The 18,772-nt window shown below is 55.3% G+C and overlaps 2 protein-coding genes and 1 long non-coding RNA gene across 3 annotated transcripts; 1 reads left to right on the top strand and 2 right to left on the bottom strand.

Moving 5' to 3' along the window:
* Positions 1-743: 743 nt before the first annotated feature.
* Positions 744-8,264, bottom strand: LOC149306150 (interleukin-9 receptor-like). The gene is made up of 9 exons (XM_089540831.1): positions 8,213-8,264; positions 7,784-7,822; positions 7,306-7,429; positions 5,608-5,798; positions 4,917-5,065; positions 4,206-4,383; positions 2,965-3,076; positions 2,450-2,534; positions 744-1,208 (listed from the first exon to the last, which is right to left on the bottom strand). Exons 1-9 carry the CDS (start codon positions 8,262-8,264, stop codon positions 744-746), a joined length of 1,395 nt encoding a protein of 464 aa, XP_089396957.1.
* Positions 8,265-8,322: 58 nt separating this feature from the next.
* LOC149306151 (uncharacterized) lies at positions 8,323-16,875 on the top strand. The gene is made up of 3 exons (XR_016282431.1): positions 8,323-9,455; positions 14,403-14,514; positions 16,662-16,875. It is a non-coding gene; the product is annotated as an uncharacterized LOC149306151 (long non-coding RNA).
* Positions 10,400-16,214, bottom strand: LOC149306152 (interleukin-21 receptor-like). The gene is made up of 8 exons (XM_089539493.1): positions 16,004-16,214; positions 15,183-15,297; positions 14,387-14,583; positions 13,870-14,024; positions 13,206-13,380; positions 12,792-12,882; positions 12,576-12,660; positions 10,400-11,758 (listed from the first exon to the last, which is right to left on the bottom strand). Exons 1-8 carry the CDS (start codon positions 16,044-16,046, stop codon positions 10,889-10,891), a joined length of 1,731 nt encoding a protein of 576 aa, XP_089395619.1. The 5' UTR covers positions 16,047-16,214; the 3' UTR covers positions 10,400-10,888.
* Positions 16,876-18,772: the final 1,897 nt, after the last annotated feature.

The following is an 18,772-nucleotide window of genomic DNA, read 5'->3' on the forward strand; positions in this document are numbered from 1 at the left end:
CCTCCAGGCATGTCCCTCGTTTCCAGGGCGAGTCCCGCGCGGCTGAGGAGCATGAGTTGACTACATTCATATCGGAGTTTTCAGTGTCTGTTTATTTCCCCTTCTTCCCTGACAGCCAGGCGGATTACAATGGTCGGAAGCGAGATGCTGCCGTTGCAACAAAAAAGGACGATCGGCGTCGGACAAAACGGAGGCCGCTTTGCCGAGTTCCGTGAAGGCGGAGGCGAGGAAGTGGGGGGCGCTCCCTTGCGCTCGTCGTCGTCGTCGTGTGCCGGAGGGAGCCCTGGCGCGAAGCATTCGGGGGCCTCCTGTGGCATGGCTTCCTTGGAGCTCAGCAGAAGGAAGCAGGCCCTTATGCTCAGGAGGGAGGCTGCTGCTGCTGCTGCTAATGTCCAGAGTGAGCCCAGCAGGGACGGGAGGCCAAGCCACTAGCCACACGCACCGCATGCGTGCTTCTCTTTTTGCAGCCTAGCAGCTCAGACTCTGGCATTCTCCTTGCGGAAGGTGTCCTGATGCGCCTGGGGTCTCCTTGAGAGATGACCCCTAGCCAGCCTTGGGAAAGATTGCACAGAGTTTCCTGCAACCCTTTTCTGGCCAGTAGCATCTGTAACACTGAGGGAGAGGTGGCCTAGTAGCCAGAAGGGCAAGATAGCGGAGGGGGGCAGCAGGGGGCTCAGGCTTGGCCTGGAGCGCATGGGTTGGAGCCACCGCCAGCCCCACATGGCCCTCTGCCAAGACAGGCCTCAGGGCCCCGGGGCCACTGCTCCACCCCACATGCAGTAATAGTCGTTGCTGCAAGAAAAGAGGGCCTCCCTCTCCCAGAGGGGGCCTGGCTCTGGGAAAGAGGGGAGGCTCAGGGGTGCCTCCTTCTTCTTCTCCTCTGCAGCCATTGGGCCCCTGGGATCCTGGAGAGGGACCCCCTGAGGGAGGAACTGGGGCTCACTGCCCTGCCTGCCGCTGCTCTGTGGTTCCTGCACCTGCTCTATCCCCAGGGCCTCTGCTTCTGCCCTCATGGGACCCCCTCGGGGGCAGCTTTCCTCTTGTGGCACAGCCTCCACCTTCAAAGGGGATGTGAGGAAGGTGATCCGGGAGTCAGGTGCTGCCACGGCATGCCCTTTGTCTCCATGGCCACTGCCAGGGGCATCCTCCTCTTCCTCCTCCAATGCCCTGTTGAGGCAGACTGCCTTCCCTGTGAGTCCAGCCCAGCCCTGCAAGAGAACAGAGGAGCCCTCCATCAGTGCTGCCATCCCTCCTGGAGGTTTTCTGCATAGGAAGGAGGTATCTCAGGGCAGGGAGGGAGCTGTGCCTTTCTTCCCTGTGGGTCTGGGGGGAGGCCTGGCAAGGACAGTCCCCTGCTGAGGGCAGAAGCCCCCTGGGTGGGCCCAAACATGCGTACCGGGGGAGCCACAAGGGCCCCAGTCCAAGCACTGCTCCCACTTCTGTATTCGATTGTTGGGGGTTTTAAAGACTTGAGCCACCTCAAATATCCTTTTGGAATGAGAAGGAATCCACTCCTCATTACTTGTAATTAGTAGTGAAAACAGGTCTTCTTTAGTTGTGGGGGCCGCTTAAGCAGCTGTTGACGCAATTTCTGAGTTGTGCGGAAGGAGACAGGGTAGAGAGCCAAAAAGGCTTTCCTGGGTGGGGGGCTCTTGGAAGCTGGAGCTGCCTGCCACAGGAGCTTAGGTCGGCTTTGGCTGCCGTTGTCCTTCTGCTGCCTAAATATTGGTGTCTTTCTGCAGTCTGACTATAAAGTCCTTTATATTCAGGCAGGAAGGTCTGACCAATGGCTGGGAAGAGTCATATTTGTTTTTTATTGCTGTGCTATCAGTGGATTTTGGTTCTGTTTATTTCATTTCCTACCTTTCTCCCTGTATGGGTCTTGAAGTGGCTTTATAATTTAAGAGAGCCCCCCTCCTGTCCCTGGGCCTGATTACCTGCCAGGAGATTCGCGGCTCCAGCACAAAGTACAGTCCGTCCTCGCCTTACGCGGGGGATCCGTTCCGGATCCCTTTGCATAAGGCGAATTCCGCCTATGCTCGACCCCCATTGGAAACAGTGGGGCTTGTGCGCGGTGGTGCGGCTGCGCGGGCACGCGCGGGGCGCAACAGGCACATGTGCCCATTCAATTGAATGGGATGCGCCGCCCCGCGGCTTGAGCGTGTATGCTCAAGGCCACGTATGGCGCGCCCGCGCTGTAAAAGCAACCCAGGTGCTTCCTTTTTTGGTCCCTAGGCAGCTGATGGCTGTCAGGCAGTTCCATCTGCATAAACCCTTCCTCTGCATTGCATCTCAAAACAAGATGGAGGCGCTGCAGCTGTTAAGACCATCTCTGTCTTTACTGCTTATCCACTTTCCACCTGGGCCTGACCAAGAAGCATTGCAGCCAAGAAGCATTGCAGGAGGGTCCTTCCCACACCATTGCTCCCTATCTGATGGCGACAGTTACCTTGAAATCCCCATTATGGGAGGCATAGAGGGGCTGGAAGAACGTGGCAGGCGTGGGGATGTGTGCCCTTCCCATGTCCTTCATCCTGTGGAGAGAAAGGGAGAAGCAGTTGTGGCTGGCAGCCCCCCGCCTGGCCAAAGGGTTGGACTAGCACAGAGACCCATTGCATGCAGCCCACTCCCACTGCAAAGCAGTGAAAGTCCCCTCAGGCTAGCCAACCCCTCTTTCTCCCAACTTTTGTTTGTTTCCTTGAACCCTTTGGGGGAAGGTGAGATGGAAGGTGCTGATGAACAAACCAGTCAGCAAAGAACCCCTTGGCCCCTTCCATTCAGGCCATGCACATAGCCCCCACCCCTACCAGATGGTGCTAGGTGATGGAGGATCTTCCAGGCAGGCCTGTGACCTGGGCTCCCACAGGGAGACAAAGGACTACAAGGGAGGGAAGGTGATGCAGTGCGGCCATGAATGGTGAAATGTTGGCAAAGCCTGCCTCCCTCGGAGATGCCTGCTTGTACCTCCAGAAAAAGGCCAGGAGCAGGATCATCAGGGCCCCCAGGCAGAGTGGGAGCAAGGTGTGCAGAGCCCTCAGCAGGTGAGGATCCAGCTGCTTTTGTCCAGCATCATCTCCTGAGGAAAGAAGGGAGGGAGGGTTAGCTTTCCAGGCCTGCATTGGCAAAGGCACTGGCTGTGGGACTGGGCAGCAGAGGGAGGCTTCTCGCCTTGCTCTCCTTGCTCGCCTTTGGTGCTCCTGGGCAGGAGCAGCCTGGTGTGGGCTGCCATCCTTTGTTCTTCTCTGAGCCAGGAGCACCTTCTGACCAGGATGGGAAGGCTGCAGGTAGGAGACTCTCCAGTCACTCCAGCAAAGTGGGAGGAACCCCATTCAGCCAAGATGGGCTTCCTGGGTGTCCACCATTGCTGCGTCCAGTGCAGAGCCAGGTGGCTTTGGGCTTGGGGATCAGCTAAGAAACACACTAGAGTAGTGGAGGAGATGGAAGGAGGTGGAGCAGGGAATCAGTGAGCACATTGGGGCAGGGGATTGCGCACTCATGCATCTGTATGTGTGTGCATCCCCCCTCATCCCCAAGTCTCTGGTTTCTCTCTGGGAAACTCAATACTAGAAAATAGCTGCTGGAGAAAGTGTATGCTAGAATGGTTTATGTCTGCATAACTGCATAACAGTAATTCCATTGTTTAAAATTCTTATAGGGTGTGCTTTTAAGTGGCCTTTTGCCATCCTGTGCTGCATCCCTCCTGGGGCAGACTTGTGCCATTTGAGGGTGGAGGGCACCCAGCTGTCTTTGCAGTCACCGGGCCCTCCATCCCTCTGGTTTTTCAGATTAATTAAAACAGGAGAATTGCCATTCTTGGACTGGAGTTTCTCCCCAGGTTAAGGCTCGGTCTTCCTCACTCCACACTGTCTTTCACTCTGCCCCTTGGTGAGGGTGTGAACTCAGGAGGGGACTTCCAGCATCCTCTGGTTTCGTTTTGGGGTGCGTGTTGTCCTGGAAGTGGATGGGAAGCTGGCCCTGTAACACAGCGCCTCCCTATTCCTAGCAGGTGGCTATTTTGTATAGTTAAATTGTGTATTTTTTTAAATTGGAATGTTAACTTTGCAGAGGAAAGGGAATTGGGGGGGGGGGGAGAAGCGAGTGGGGGGACCACAGGGCTGCCCCATACTCTTATGTACCCGAGGGGGAAGAAGCGAGGCAGCAAAGTGGCAGAGGCGTTGCCAAGCCAGAGGCACTCTGCAACACACCTGGGGGACCCGTCCAGCTGGTGGTGGAGCTCCAGGCGCTCCAGTGGCTGCGGTAGACATTGTTCTCCTCTGGAATTTTGCAGCGGACCCGGGCAACGTAGTCCACTCCACCCTTGAACTCAAAGCCATCTATTTCTACCCTTGAGTCTTGGTTGACAAAGCTCTTGACCTTTGCTTGCTGGGAAGGGAGAGAGTGCAAAAGATGTTACTGGATCTCTCTTTGGGAAGTGTGGACCCCCAGCTCACACACTAAGATCTCGACAAACATCAGAACGCACTGGACCTGCACAACCCAGCTGCTGAGGGAGAGCCAAGAAGCTATGAACTGTTGAGTAACCGTAACATAGAGACTGGGGGCGACATGCTCTGATGCAAAGGTGCATGAGAGGAACTGTTGCAGCTGTGGGGTTGGTTACTGGTGCACAGCAGATACGTGAAGAATAGAAAACAGGCCTGAGGAGTCAGGAGCTATCTCACCACCGGCATGTGCCAGTAGTGAGTGCCAGGCCTGGCCCAGCCCTCCTGTTGGGCAGACTCTAAATACCTGTCTGCAGACTCACCAGCACTTTGCTTGTTGGTCCAGCCCTCGGTGCCATGCCCGCCCAGAGAACTGCAGCTGCCTCATACCTCTTCAGGCCCCACTGTCCTGGCAAAAGTTGAATCCTCCCTGTCTGGGGGGGTCCCCTCTCCCCCTTCCAGTTGCCCCCTTACCTCCCAGGGTTCTCCAGCAGCCTTGATGGCCAGCTGCCAGTGCCAGTCCTCCAGGTTAATGTCTTCGTAGGATTCAGGCTTTCTCCACTGGATCCACCACTTGCTGGCGCTGGCATTGCTCTGAAGGCCAGTGGGTGGGTCACACAGGACTGGAAGGAAAAGGGAGAGATCAGTGTGTCTGCATGGGCCCAAGAGAAAGATCCATCCAGGAAAGTGGCTGATCCACCTCCCATCAAGGAGGATAAAACAGTACTCAAGCCACCAGTATGGCTTAAGAGGGGAGGCAGTATGCTTGAGAAGTGGGGGACAGAATCCATCAGATTTTACTGTACTCCCCCCTGGTTTGGCTTTTCTGTGCAGCAGATCCACTGGTGTTATAGAGCAGAAAAACTGGTATGTGGCTCTCCCAGGTGGAGGGTGGAGCCCTTTGTAGGCAGGATCCCCCCTCACTTGCCTCTCTTCCACCAGCTGTGCCACTGGGGCACCAGGCAGATGTGTTGCTCATGGACAGACCCACACACTCACAACCCTCTGCTTTGAACCTGTGCTCCAGCAGGGGAGCAGCTGTGCAGATGTGGTTGTGCCCCCCCTGACTGCCACTCTGGTCTCTGAACTGTCCTGGCCTCCACCCTCACCCTTTGGACCCCATGGCCACCAGCCCCACTGGCCCCTGAAGGACAGCAGGACTCACTGTGCAGCCTGGGCTCATACGACGTAAAGACAGGGTAGGTCATGTTCTTGCCCGGGGAGGTGTTGGCAGTGTGTAGAGAGACTTTGTAGTCATCGTTCTCTGTGAACTCCCCTTTTTCCTCCACAGAGCAGCTGTAATGGTCCTGGGCATCCGGAGAGGCAGACAGCAGGCAGATGAGGGTCCCAGTGGGGCTGCAGCAGATACAGAGAAAAAGAGGAGGCTCTCCTGGCACCAGAACAACATGAAACCTGGAACGTGACATGCCTTCCTGAGGTAGAGAGTGCCGCAGGCCACGTGGAATATAACCCTCTTGGCAACACACTCCAGGTCCATCTGGCAAGGAGGGCCAGTTAACGGAGGCTAAATCGTGGCATGAGGAGGCTTTGTGGCCCAAGGGTTCTTGCCCATCTGCGAGAGGAGAGAGGCAGTCTCTTTGAGGTGAGGCTCAGATGCACAGCCAGTGGGTTCCTCCAGGATCCCTTTGGGTTTCTGGCAGCCTGGCTAACTTCAGTGGCGGAGAAGGCGCCTTGCCCCCCATGGAACAGAATAGGCAACTGTCTGGTTGCTGCTTCACTCATAAGGCCAGTGGAGCCTTCTGCTACTGTTTTGGAAAGCCCTGAGTAGCTGGGGACCTGGGAGAACGTCCCACTGGCTGCCAGCCCTGAACGTGTGCTCTGGGCTGATCTTGAGGGCCCCTGGTGCCACACCACACTCCTGAGGCTGGCCCCGCAGTCTTGTGGAGTAGAGCAGGTTTTGTTGGCATGTTGGACCCTGCTAGATTGAATGCCCTTCTCGTATGTTCTCTAGTGTGGTGCCAACAATTTCTTGTTTGCAAATACCCTGTGGCAAACCTTGCTGGTTTTGCAAGCCCTCCTTGTGAAATCCGGCCTTCCATCAGTTTCACGGTCAGTCAGTATTGTGTTCTAGTTTTGTATGTTGCATGTTTTACTGCTGCTTATGAAATTTGAGGTCTAAGAGCTCTTAACTAACTATAAAGCAGTGCCATCTCCCCCAACTGGTGACTCCTAGCAGTACCAGGCAGAGGCCATTGCTGGTCACGTTGCTCAAGCTCATAGGCTCTTTGTGGGTGTTGCCAGAAGGAGCACCCCTCCAAATCAGGTAGCTGGAGTTGGGCTGGTTTTAGCTGTGCTCTCTTGGGCCGTTGTGCAAGGGTGCCTCAAAGTTCAGAGACACAACTTGGAACTGCGCACAGCCCTGCAAGGTCTTGCCAAAGGTTGCACGCTGATGCAGCTGGGCGTAATGCCAGTGTAGCAAGGCTGGTGCAGTTTTAGGCTGGGGAACAAACTAATTCTTAGAGTGTTTCCTTCTTTGTCTGGTTGAAGTCCAGCCTTACCCTCTTCTTTCCCAGGACATGGGGCTTCCCGTTGCACACCGGTGGCTGACACTCGGAAGTGGGCTGATTGTTTGGGTGGGGGCATGGCACAGCTGAGGGGTAGGGCTGCCCTTGCAAGCGCATGACCCTCTGGCCCTACTGCTGAGTCCAGTACCACTTGGGAATTTTGCCACAGAACATACCACAGGTCATGGAGGACACCACTTTCTGTCCTGTGTGGCAGCCTGCCTCCTCCCACAGCTCACGTTTTACATCTTTTGTCTCTGCTTTTTGCTCCTGTTGTGCCCCCCTTCCCCCCCCATGGCATGTGGATGTACATGGGGGGGCACCCTGCCTGTACTCACTTTGAGAAGTTGAGGTAGAAGTTCCCCTCTCCCATGCTCTGGTTGCGCCGCTGCCATGTGCAAGCCACCCGGCGCCCTCTGGACCCATAGTTGTTGAGGCAACTCACATCCTTGGCGATCCCCACTAGAAGGAGGAGTGGCAAAGATGTGGGGAAGTCATGTTGGGGGATCTCTGGTAGAAGCACCACCATCTCACCTTTAGCTTGGCTTCCTGGTCCTCTGTGAGTTGAAGTGGCCCCACAGGGCTGGCCATTTGGCCACTTGATCTTGGTTTAGACTCTAGAGGATGAGAACTGCCTTGCCCTGGGGTGGGGGGGTGGGGCGTTAAGGGAAGGGGCAGCTTTTGCCTCAGATGGAAGAGAAACTGGTTGGGTTTTTCATTGGGTTTTTACAGCCCATCTTCCTCATGGGGAAGAGTTGTCAATCCCACCCTACCCACTCTGTGGGGGTGTAAAACTGCTCTGATTCCTTCCCATACCTGAGTCATGGTACTCCCGCTGCCACCGCTTTTCCTGGGCTGCAGAGAGAGGGAGGAGGAGGAGATGCAGTAGTATGAGGGCACCCCCACAGCAATCACTCTTCATTGTCAGCACACCTAGAACAGAAGGGAGGCTCATGATGTGGCCATTGATGTGCTGGCTGCACCGGCTACCTCTGCTCTGCCTGTTGAGCTGGGGGGGGGGGGATTTGTATCTGGGCCAACCTGGTGGGGAAAGAAGCTGTGAGGGTCCACATGGCATCTTTCAAAGCAGTTAGGTTGGAGGAGAATCTGATGACTCAACCAAGAGGCCTTGAGCACCTTTGCAACTGACAGTTTTCTTCTCACGTGTGCTTTTGTGGGTGACCATTCACTGCCACAAACAGTGTGAACGACAATCTGAGCTTTGAGTGCAAGTGGGCACTGCACCCTTGCACTCAAAGCGATGAGAGCAATGCCGGATGAGGAAGACGGCAGGCATTGTCACTAATGCTGGCCCTAGCCAACTAGTCCTTACTTGTGGCAGGTGAGTGAGAAAGGATCCCCTGCCCTGAGGCAAAAGACCCATCTCCTCAGGAGTCAGCATGCTCTGAAGCAAGAAATGCTGCTTTTGATGCAATGTGTGTTCTGTGGAGACAGAGTGCAAACCTTCCAGCTGTGGAGCGGGATCTCTGGTGGTTTACAGTTAAACTGATGGGGGAGAGATTTCCCCAGACTCATGAAACAAACTAAAACTGCTGCTTCTGTCATTGGTTTGTGGGACTAAGCTGATCCCTGAGGAGTAAAAGAAGCCCCAGTATGCTGCAGTGTGTGTGTGTGTTGTGGAGGGGACTCCTGTCCCCTTTTGTGTGGAGATGGTTGAGGCTTCTCAGGCTTCAATCTCCTGCCCTCAGGAACAGGTCAGCCAGCCATCGCTAGACTGGCTCCTGGGTAAAGAGGCGCAGCCTTGTGCTGCCAGGCAGTGGTCTGGGTGGACGGAGTGAACGGATTCCTGTTAGCACAAAACTGTACTTGCCAAAGAATTAATGGAGTGAAGGGGTTGGCATGAGAGTTGTTGTTATTTGCTGTCAAGTCAACTTTGTACAGCAACTGCGTGAGTGAGAGACCACCAAAGCCCCGTCCCCATCCTCCCCACTCAGCAGGCCTTGCAGACTCAGGGCAGCAGCCGTGGCTTCTTTGAAGCAATCCCCCTGTAATGCAGTCTTGCATAACATTAACCAGAAGGAAGGAAAGAGCCAGCTGGGAGAAGGCAGACAATGCGGTGGCTTTTCTGTTAGTGTTGCCTTGATGGGGTGGGTGTCCTTGATCTTAACACCCCTTATATCTGGGCACTAGCTGCTCAACTCCCTGAAGCAAGGACCCACCCAGGGGAGAAGGAAGACCAGACATGCTGTTCTGGACACACAGACCACAGGCAAACGTTGCCTCCTCTTAGGAATAGGGGAATATACAAACTCTTCTTTAGAATCCCATCTCCCCCAGAAGTCACTTGGGACAAGGAAGGACCAAACTGCTTTTCAATTTCTGCCTGGGGCTCATCTGTGGCGTCTTGTAGGTCCGACCACACTGGGCTGACCTTGGAAAGATGCACTGGACTCAGCTGGCACGAGAGGGAGCCATGGCCAGGAGGAGGACCTGACAACCAGACCACCGACTCCTTTTCTCCATGCAAGTAAGTGTCGGGGGGGGGGGCAGGGGATGTCCGGCATTGCTGCATGGCAGCTGCATGATTCCTTCCTGCTTCTAAGAAGAGTGTCTTGTGTAGATATTTTGGTTTGATTGTTATCCAGCAGTTCCCACTGATGCTTTTATTCTCCAGATTTGATCTGTTCCCTTGCCACAAATACAGAACCCTTGGCCAAACTGGCCCCACCCCATGCAGGTTTTGGGGGTTTGATAGACACTTGACCTGAACTGGATCCCTGTCTGAACATTATGTGGAATACTTTGCCTTTGACCCCCCCCCCCCCCCCAAATCCTTACTGGTGTTTTCTTACCGAGCGGTTCTTGCGCAGCTGCCCCTCCACTTCAGCCCTGCGCCCACTTAGACCTTTGTTGGCTGGAAAGCCAGAAGGCAGCCTCTTCTGATCAAGTTGAGCTCGTGTCTGTTACTCAGCCCGATTTTAGTGATAGCTCCAGTTGGGTTGCGGAAACTCATCTTAAGATTGTCAAACTGATCTGAGGGGCCCTGCAGATGAGCTGAGAAGTTAAGGGCCTGTGGCTTCTCCCATGAGGCCCCAGGGCCTGGAAGAACAAATGCCTGAGACTAATTTGGTCACTTCCTAGTTGCTTTATACTTGATCCACTGCCCAGATGGTTTCTCTAGTTGGAGGAAGACAAACTGGGCAGGAGGGAGAAGGCCATGCCCTAGGTTGCCTGCAATGGTTGTGCTAGGGATCAGGGGTAAGGGAAAGGTCTGTTGTGCCCCCCCAGCAGAAGACCTCCCCCATGAGGCAGTGCAGCAGTGCTGGGTGTGTGCCCCTGTCCCTCTCGCCCTCCCTGTGAGCCTCTGTCCCTCCAAGAGCTGCCCTTTCCTCTTTATGGCTCCATTCGCAGCAGGGCAAATGTCCTGTTTTCAGAAATTGACACGTGGAGAAGCTCTTGGCAGAAGCTGCGTTATCTTTATTGATTGAGCATCCAAAACAAGGCCATTGCTGAGGCAGGGATGCCGAAGGGAAAGGGCCAAGAGGATACAGAAGCGCCAGGAAAGGAGGGGGGATTGGGAACCATGTGCCATTGGCCAAGGCAGCGGAGGTAGCTACGCAGAGTCCTACTTCTGGATTGTTCCTCCTCCACTATCTAGCCTCAGGAACCTCCCCACTCCAGCTACCAAGAGACAGCTGAGAGGGTTGCTTCCTCCTGAGGGACAGTGCTCTAGTTGCCATCCCTGGACAGGGTCAGTGGTCCCCTCTCTCTGAGAAGGAAGAAGAGGTCGGGTGGGGCAGCAAGAGTTCCCAGGTTTGGCTCTTCTGCTGGTTCAGGGGCTGCGGAAGCAGCCGGGGCTCTTCCCACCTCCTTGACATCTGGCAGCAGCCCAGCAGGGGTGGGGGCAGAGGCAGAGCCCCCCAGTGCTTCCAGCACCCTCCCCCCCAGATCACGACTCACTCAGGTCTTGAGCCATTGCTTGACATAACTGGGCAGGGGGTCCACCGCAGCTGCCCCCTCCTCTGAGTCCAGGGGGCTCCCACAGTCACAGTCCACAAAGCCGCTGTCAATAGTGTCAAGGTCCAGGCCATTCTCTGGGTCTCCGTCATCGTCAGCCTCCAAGTGGAGGGACAGCAGGGTGCTGTAGAAAAGGGTCTCCTCATCTGGAGGACAGAGGCTCCCCAGGCTGAGGGGCCGGTGCTCAGGAGAAGGAGGACATGGCAAGGGCAGACCAAAGAGACAAAAGGGACCCTTACCAGACCCCCCAACCAGGGAGCCCCCCACTTGTTGGAAAGGAGGGAGGGCGGCAGAGGCAGCTGGGAGAGAGGGGCTCAGACAGGAGGAGAAAGGGGGAATTGTGTTCTCCTGGGGGGGGGCCTCTACCCGAAGCACAGTCCCAGGAACTTGTCCATCCCGACTGCTGGCTTCAAAGTGGATGCTGCGGTAGGTGTCCCTTGCACCCGCCTCTTCTCGTTCCTCCTGCTCCTCTTCCTCTCCCTGCTGTTGGGGCTGCTCAGTGGCACAACAGGCACCGGCACAGTGGTCACACTGCGGGCAGCAGGGGACAACCCCTCCGGCCACTGTGACGGTGTCGATGGAGAGGTGGCCATAAGTCTGCTCTTGTGCAACACTCTCGGCAGCAAGCAGGGGGGCTGTGGCAGTTGCAAGAGGGGTCATCTGACCAGTGGCTCTGGCCTCTCTGTTTTCAGCATTACCAGGGCTTGGCGGGAGGAGCTGGAGGCTGCCCATCCCAAACGCTTCCAGGCTGACTCTGGAGTCCCTCTCAAAGACCTCCAGCATGGCTCCGACTCCAGGGGTGCCCACCCAGTTCTGCAGAGGAGAGGGAAGAGAGTCAGTGGCCAGAGAAGGTGGAGGCACATATAGGAGCACGCATGTGCGCACTGTCAAGGATGGAAGGAGTCACTTTCCCAGACCGGGGGGGGGGGGGGAGGGAATCTAGATAGTCAGGAGGGGCAGTGGGGCTGCCATCACTGGGTGGTCCAGAGCCCTTCTGCCAGACTGATGTGGGAGGGTAGGCTTCTTGGATCTTGCAAGTGGAGGCCAGTTGTCCTGTCTGGCTGAAAGTGCTGTCAAAGCTTGGCATCAAGCAGCCAGCCAGCCAGCCAGCCAGCCAGCCAGATGATAATAATAATAATAATAATAATAATAATAATAATAATAATAATAATAATAATTCTATTTCCCACCTCTCCCTGCGGATCGAGGCGGGATCACATCAATGTCATCAGTACAGTTTACAAAATACACAACAGGTTAAAAGCAACAGATTAAAAACAACATTATATAGCAACATTATATAATAAATTACAGTACAAACAATACTAATCAGCCAAGGTGTTGCAATAAGGGAAACAACGCATCTGATATTCCTGGCTTGCCACTCTTCTTTTTGCCAGCAGGGCTCCAGGCGTCATTTGGGGCCCGGCCTTAAGTGAGTTTGAAGAGGCTAGTTTATTGCAGAGGCGAAAGCTTGCCCGGGTCTCCCCTTGACCAGAGCCCCCCTCCCCAGGACTAGCGGGCCAAGGACAGTTTAGGGGGGACAATGAGCTCCGTTTGGGCCGATGGGAGGGGAGTCTCTTCCTTGAGAGGGAAGCAGTGCCTGGTGGCCTAAGTAAATAAATAATACCTTGAAGTCTCCTTTGTGGCCCACATAGAGGGGCTGGAAAAAAGGGACTGGGCTGGGGACAAACAGGTCCAGCTTCTTCCACAACCTGCCAGAGAAAGAGGGAGCGGATTGGTGGGGGGAGGGGATCAGATAAGGAACTCCATCCCATCCCCAGCCTGATTCAGGGAGAGGGAGCCCCATTGGCCAAGTGCCCCCCACCCCGACACAGACACTCACCTCTGGCCCAGAAAGGCCAGCAGGGCAGGGAAGAGGCCAAGGACCACCAGCCACCAGGAGACCCCTCCTTCATCCCCTTGGTGGTTGGAAGCTGAGGAAGGGAAGCAAGGGAGTGGTCAGTCTCTGGCCAGGGCAGGAGAGGGCAGTGGGGCTGCCATCACTGGGTGGTCCAGAAGCCCTTGCCACTAGACAAATGCAGGAGGGTGGGCTTCTCTGGGGCTCCTACTCCATCAGAAGAGCGTCTCTCCTTGAGACCCCAAGGCCTCCCCAGCTGCCCTCCTTCCTGCCTCTGGGGAGTGATTGCGAAGGCTCCTGGGGGCCAGGGAATGGGGGGCCACATAGGGGGTCAGCTACAGGGCCGGTCCCTGGAGGCCCCCAGGAGAGGCCAAGGGCTGGTCAGGGAGCAGGACTTACTTTTGGGCAGAGTCGTGAGGGAGGCTGGAGAGCTCCACATGCTCCAGGCACCCTGGTAGGGGGACCTCGGCCGGGCTCGCACCTGGACCTCATACTCTGTGGAGGGCCCCTCAAATTCCCTGGGCAGGAGCCAAAGGGTCCCTGTGTCCTGCAAGAGATGCTTCCAGTTCTTGCCCTGCAGGAAGGGAAGGGAAGGAATTTTGGGAAAGATAGCACTTCCTCTGCCCCGGAGGTCCTGAGTGGGACCTCTTTGGGGATGCTTCTGGGTCACATCTCTCTGCTGGCATATGGGACAATGGCAGGGACCCCCCCCCCCCCCGGTCAGCTACAGCACCCCTTCTGGCTGGTAAGGGACCCTCTTGGTCAGGAGCAGAGGCCAAACCCTCAGGGACTGAAGTCCCTAGTCTAGCCAGATGGATCTCAATTTACCCCATTGGAGTAAACTCCATGACAGACAAGGAGCAGCACAACGGGGGAGGCAGACAGGCCCAAGACTTTTGTCTCCTCCCTTTAAATGGAATGTGCGCTGGGTTGGGGGGTTGCATAGCAAACAATGCCCCTTCCATTCCAAAGGCCATCCACCTCCTGCTCTTTGACTCCTCTGTGGCCCAGGAACCCCCTTCCTCTCCCTTCCTTCTCTGGGACCCCTGGGCTGCCTCCATACCTGCCAGGAGTGGCCCCTCTGCCGGTAGCGCAGCTCATAGTGCAGCCAGCCATTCAGGGGGTGGAATCGCCAGTGCTGGTAGGGGTTTTTCCAGGAAATGTTATAGCCTGAGGAGGCGGCATGGGCCGTCAGGTTGAAGGGCGGCTGTGGTTTAACTGGGGAGGGGGGAGAGAAGGAGTAGGGGTCATGCCAGGGCTCCTGAGAGGCAGGCCCTCCCCCTCCCTTCCCCCTTCCCATGGGGAAGCCCCCCCCCCCCCCCGCAGGCGCCAGTCACGATCCTGTGTGGCCAAAAGAACAGGGGAGGAGGCCTCATTGTCTGTCAAGTTGCCCCCCAGACCTGCCTTTGCTCCTCCTCTGCAGATGCCTCTCCAGCCCTGAGATACTCTCGCTGCACGCACTAGGGCCACAGCTCTCCCCTTCCCTCCTTCCTTCAAGCACAGAGGGGTGCTCCCAATGGAATTGGGGGCTCACCTGCTTTGATGCTTCAGTCCCAGTCTCCCCCCCCCCCCATACTCACTGTTCTCCTTAAACAGAAATGTCTTCAGGCATCCTTTGGGGACTCCAGGGGGCCCATTCCCAGCCGACGTTGTGGCTGTCACATCAAAGGTGTTCTCTCCGAAGCACATCTTCTGTTCCGCTAAACAGGTAAATTGTGCCGCAGTGGTGTTGCTGGTGGAGGGGAGGAGGTGGCAGGTGCCCCCTGCCCCACAGTTCCTTCAGAAGACAAAGGGGGCTCTTGGTCAGGCCTTGGGCAGAGCCATGTTGAGGTGGGGCACCAGCCAGGGAGGGGGCAATGGGATAACTAGGGGATTCCCAGGGAGAGCAGCACACATACGTACCTTGTTTGGGGGAGACCACTTGCATCCACCTCTTTCGCCTATTGGGTGGATGGGGGCATGAGGCCAGGTGAGGCTAACCAGCAGCCCCTTGGCTGTGTGCGTGAAGATGTTTTCCCCACATGGGGGCAAAGATGTAGGGGAGAGTGGGCAGGGGAAGGAGGTAAGAGATGGAGGTGGTGATCTGGTGGGTCAACAGCCTGGGGCCTGCCTCCACCCCAGCAGTGATCTGGCCAGCTGGCAGAGAACTCATTGGCACCCAAGGGTTCCTGCCAAAAGCCCTGTTTTAGCCAGCTGCACCTGTGCACCAGGTGAGGGAGGGAGGGCAAAGGAACCATTGGGTGAGCAGAAACAAGGCAAGGACTGGAGGAGCTCTTATTTTCTCATAGGAGGAGCACTGTCCTCCTGCCAAGAAGCCCCTTCAGGAAGCGCGACAGGCCTAAAGCGAGGGCCCGCCAGTGACTCCCCTCCACATACCACTTTGCTGTGAGGTTGTAGGGGGCGTCCCTGGAGGGCCGGAGGGACCATCCCCAGGTGCACATCAGCATCTGCAGGTAGTCAGTGAAGCAGGTGAGCTCTTCACAAGGTGAGGCTGGGCAGCGGGTAGAGAGAAAGAGAGGCAGTGTCAGGCTGGGCTTTGGAGAGGACCAGACTTCTGCTGCCCCGGCCCCAGATTGGATCTCCCAGCCCTCCTCTGGGGCACCTCCATCCCCCCCGCCATGCCTGTGCCTGAGAGAAGCAGCAGTTCCATTTTCCACCAGAATGCTGGGTAAGAGAGTCTTGTTTGTTGTCCCTCTGAAGATGCTATGGGAATTATTGGTGTGTGTGTGTTGTGTGCTAAGGGTCAGGACGTTCCTTCCGATGTAGCCATAAGGGCTCTCTGGGTGGAAATTGGAGACCGTTGGAGAAACCAAACTGGGTTGGAAGAGTGAAGAGAAAGGGCGGTTGGCCCAGGAGGGGTCTGGCAGGTGGAGTGGGGGGCCAGGGACTCTGCCTTTGAGGCCCTGAGAAGCATTCAGCTGGGCATATCCTCTAGGATTGCACAAGTGAGACAAGTGAGACCTATCAAAAGACAGCATGTATCTCTTTGGCCCTTTCCTGCTTCCTTTGTGGAAACAATAGCAGCAAGTGACAGAAAATGATTTGAGGAAACTGCTGAGAGTGACAAATGGAAGGCAATGGTATGCCCACCCCCCAAATGATATGAATGGAACTGGACTGAGGGACCACAATGTCAACCTCATCCTGGCAGATGGCAGGGCAGAACCCCTGGCAATGTCACGGCGGTCGGCACTTACTCTGCTGGAGAAAGAGGAGCAGGAGGGGCAGTGGCAGTGGCATCCTCCTTGGTGTCTGTCCTTTTGGAGGATGGGTCCCACCTGAGTCTCTGCAAGGCAAGCAGGGTGAGGGTCTGTCACTCTTCTGCTATCCCCCCCCCCCCCCCCCGTCCCAATGCATGCCCTTCTGAGCTCTTTGCCTGGCAGTGCAGGTCCAGCATTCTTCTCTCCCTCTGAGGCCTGGACCAAGGCAGATGGACTGGAGGGAGGGCTCTTCCTCTGTGGAGGGTTTTAAAAGGCCCTTTGGGATGGCTTTCAGAAAAATTTGGAAGGGATCAGCAGAGAACAGAGAAGGAGGAAAGGAAAAAGGAGCGGAAATGGTTTTAATGCCTTTGGCAATAAGGAGTTGCAGCTCGGAGTATTTAATGCCAGGTGGGACGAGAAAGAGAGAGTGCTGCGTGTGGCTGGGGTGAATTGATGGTGTGTGCAAAGCACATTGCTAGCTATATATTTAGTCATAACTCTTGACTCTTTTCAAAATTAATTGCTTAAAAGGGAACATAATGATTATTTTGAAATAAGTGTAAAAATATTGAATGCAGGACATTCCCCCCCCCCCCCCATTTTGTTGGGTCGTTTGTCTTCCTCCCATTGTCTGATTCTTTTTTGCTTGCTTTAGCAATTTGTCGTGCAGTGGAAATGATGACACTGATCTGTTTCTATATGTGCCAGAGAAGATCAGATCATAGAATTATAGAATCGTAGAGCTGGAAGAAACCACAAGGGCCATCCAGTCCAACCCCATTCTGCCATGCAGGAACTCTCAGTGTATGAAGCTGTTTGTTGAAAAATGGAATTTATCCTTGTACGTCCAAAAAGCAATAAAAAATGAAAGTGTGTAATATTTTTGGTAAACTCTTCTTTCAGAGTTTTAGCTGAATTATACTGAAGTCTGTCCAAACCCACACACACACTCAAGTATTACATGCATTGTATGTGTGTGTTGTATATTCAGTTTCATTCCAAAGTGCTACTTTCCTCCCAAGGCTGAGACTCAAAGTGGTTCACAGCAGGATTAAAACAGATTGTTCCGTTTTTCTTTTTCAAACAGTTTTATCATTCTGAAGAGAACCAGAAAATTAATATCCTTAGACCGATACTATAAATACATTGCTGATTTTTCTTATCTGATTCCTTCCCTCCCTCTGATTCGGCTGCTGTTCCTTGGTTGGACCCCTGGACAGCTGTTTTTTGGAAGAAGGGCTGCCCAGGTGTGGCTCCCTCCCCTTTCCCTGGGGACCCTCCTGAGATGTCGGTTGAGGAGGGGGCCAGGACCTGCGCCCCAGGAAGTGGTGCGTGGCTGTGGCTTGATGGCAAGGAAGGAAGGAAGGAAGGAAGGAGGTATTTGCTGGCAATTGATTAATGTGCTTTCCCCCCCCTGTTTTGTAGCTGTGGCCTCTGTGTACAGTACAGGTGATGTGCAGCATAAGTGGAAGGGCTTTGTCCAAACAGAGCAGACCCACTGAATCAGCTGCTAAATGCTGCATCTAAGAGACACTGATTCAAGGGGTTGGGACCAGCAGCCATTGTTTTTAAAAAAAATATGAATTGCCCAGGAAAACAAGAAATACGACAGACTCTTCCCGGAACATTTACTCAGAAGTAAGTCTTAGTGAACTCAGTAGGGCTTCCTCTCTAACAAGCATGCTTAGGACTGTAGTCTTAAGGACTTTTTAAAATGTATTGCCCATTGTTGGTTGACTTGATCTTCAAAAACGACTCAGAATTTCTAAGAAAGGCAGAGAGCGGACAAAATTCAGTAGCAGCATTTGGATGTGTTTATGACCAGATGGGAAATTTGAATGCTGGTGTCTAAAGAGGCCAGAAAAGACTCACTGGGGAGGGGGGATGTCAGAGAGAGAGGAAGTAGCACCTGCCTCTCCAGGGGCAGGGAAGCTGTGACTTTTCCTGTGCCACCACCAGCAATGCAGGGGGCTTTGGCCTCTTTCAAGGTGCGGCAGAGGAGATCAATCTGTGCCAAATAGTGAGGTGGCTGCCAGGTGGTCCTCTCCCCCCTCCTGCCTGGCCCTTTAGCCCCCCTTTCAAGAGTCCCACTGACCAACTGACCAGGGAGGGGGGTTGCTGCTGGGAAGACCAAGCTGCCAGACCCTGTCTTCCTTTGAGCCCACCAGCCACGGGCCACATTTGTGCCCTCCTCCTGCCTTGGGTACAGCCCTGTGTCTCCCCATGGCTAACTCCATCCCTGCCCCAAGGACCACCAGCAGAAGGCTGCCCCTGGCTGATGCCCCCCACCATTACCGTCTTCTCCCTCCTTCTCCTCCAGGTCACTTGTCTGTGTGGCCCCACAGGCCTTCTTTCTCTTCCTCCTCTGCCTCCGAAGTAAGGAGCCCGCGGTGAGTAATAACCAAACTCTGCTCTCCGCTACACTGGGGCTGACGTCAACCACCTGCCTGCTAACTGGCAGCAGTAGCAAGAGGAGGAGGATGTGGTCAGGAGGATGTGGGGGGGGAGGGGCTGCGAAGAGGGCCCAGGCCTCTCCCCATGGCTCCTCAGAATACGCGGGTGGGAAGGGGGCTGCAGGTTGACTGGCTAAGGGCCGGTCAGCGTTAGCCATGGAGCTGCCATGGGTCTCAGAGGCCAGCTGGGACTGTGGTTCCTTCTGCCCAGGGGCCCTTTTTAAGGAGAGAGGACCAGGCATTCCACCCACTGAGGCAGCGGGGCTGCAGCTCCCAGACAAGCCCATGCTGGGGGGGGGGGGGCACTTCCCCT

Source organism: Sceloporus occidentalis, unplaced genomic scaffold, assembly GCF_023333645.1.
Source record: "Sceloporus occidentalis isolate IW3139 unplaced genomic scaffold, rSceOcc1.0.p SCAF_10, whole genome shotgun sequence".
NCBI classification, from domain to species: Eukaryota; Metazoa; Chordata; class Lepidosauria; order Squamata; family Phrynosomatidae; genus Sceloporus; species Sceloporus occidentalis.

What these genes read in the sequence shown, in the direction of transcription:
- LOC149306152 (XM_089539493.1), bottom strand. Translation starts at nt 16,046, where the DNA reads ATGCCACTGCCACTGCCCCTCCTGCTCCTCTTTCTCCAGCAGA. An exon ending in TACAACCTCACAGCAAAGTG is followed by an intron (nt 14,584 to 15,182) that starts GTATGTGGAGGG and finishes TGTCTTCTGAAG; the next exon opens with GAACTGTGGGGCAGGGGGCA. An exon ending in AGAGGGGCCACTCCTGGCAG is followed by an intron (nt 13,381 to 13,869) that starts GTATGGAGGCAG and finishes CCCTTCCTGCAG; the next exon opens with GGCAAGAACTGGAAGCATCT.
- LOC149306150 (XM_089540831.1), bottom strand. Translation starts at nt 8,264, where the DNA reads ATGCCTGCCGTCTTCCTCATCCGGCATTGCTCTCATCGCTTTGAGTGC. An exon ending in TCATCGCTTTGAGTGCAAGG is followed by an intron (nt 7,823 to 8,212) that starts GTGCAGTGCCCA and finishes CTCTCTCTGCAG; the next exon opens with CCCAGGAAAAGCGGTGGCAG. An exon ending in CTGCTGGAGAACCCTGGGAG is followed by an intron (nt 4,384 to 4,916) that starts GTAAGGGGGCAA and finishes CTCCCTTCCCAG; the next exon opens with CAAGCAAAGGTCAAGAGCTT.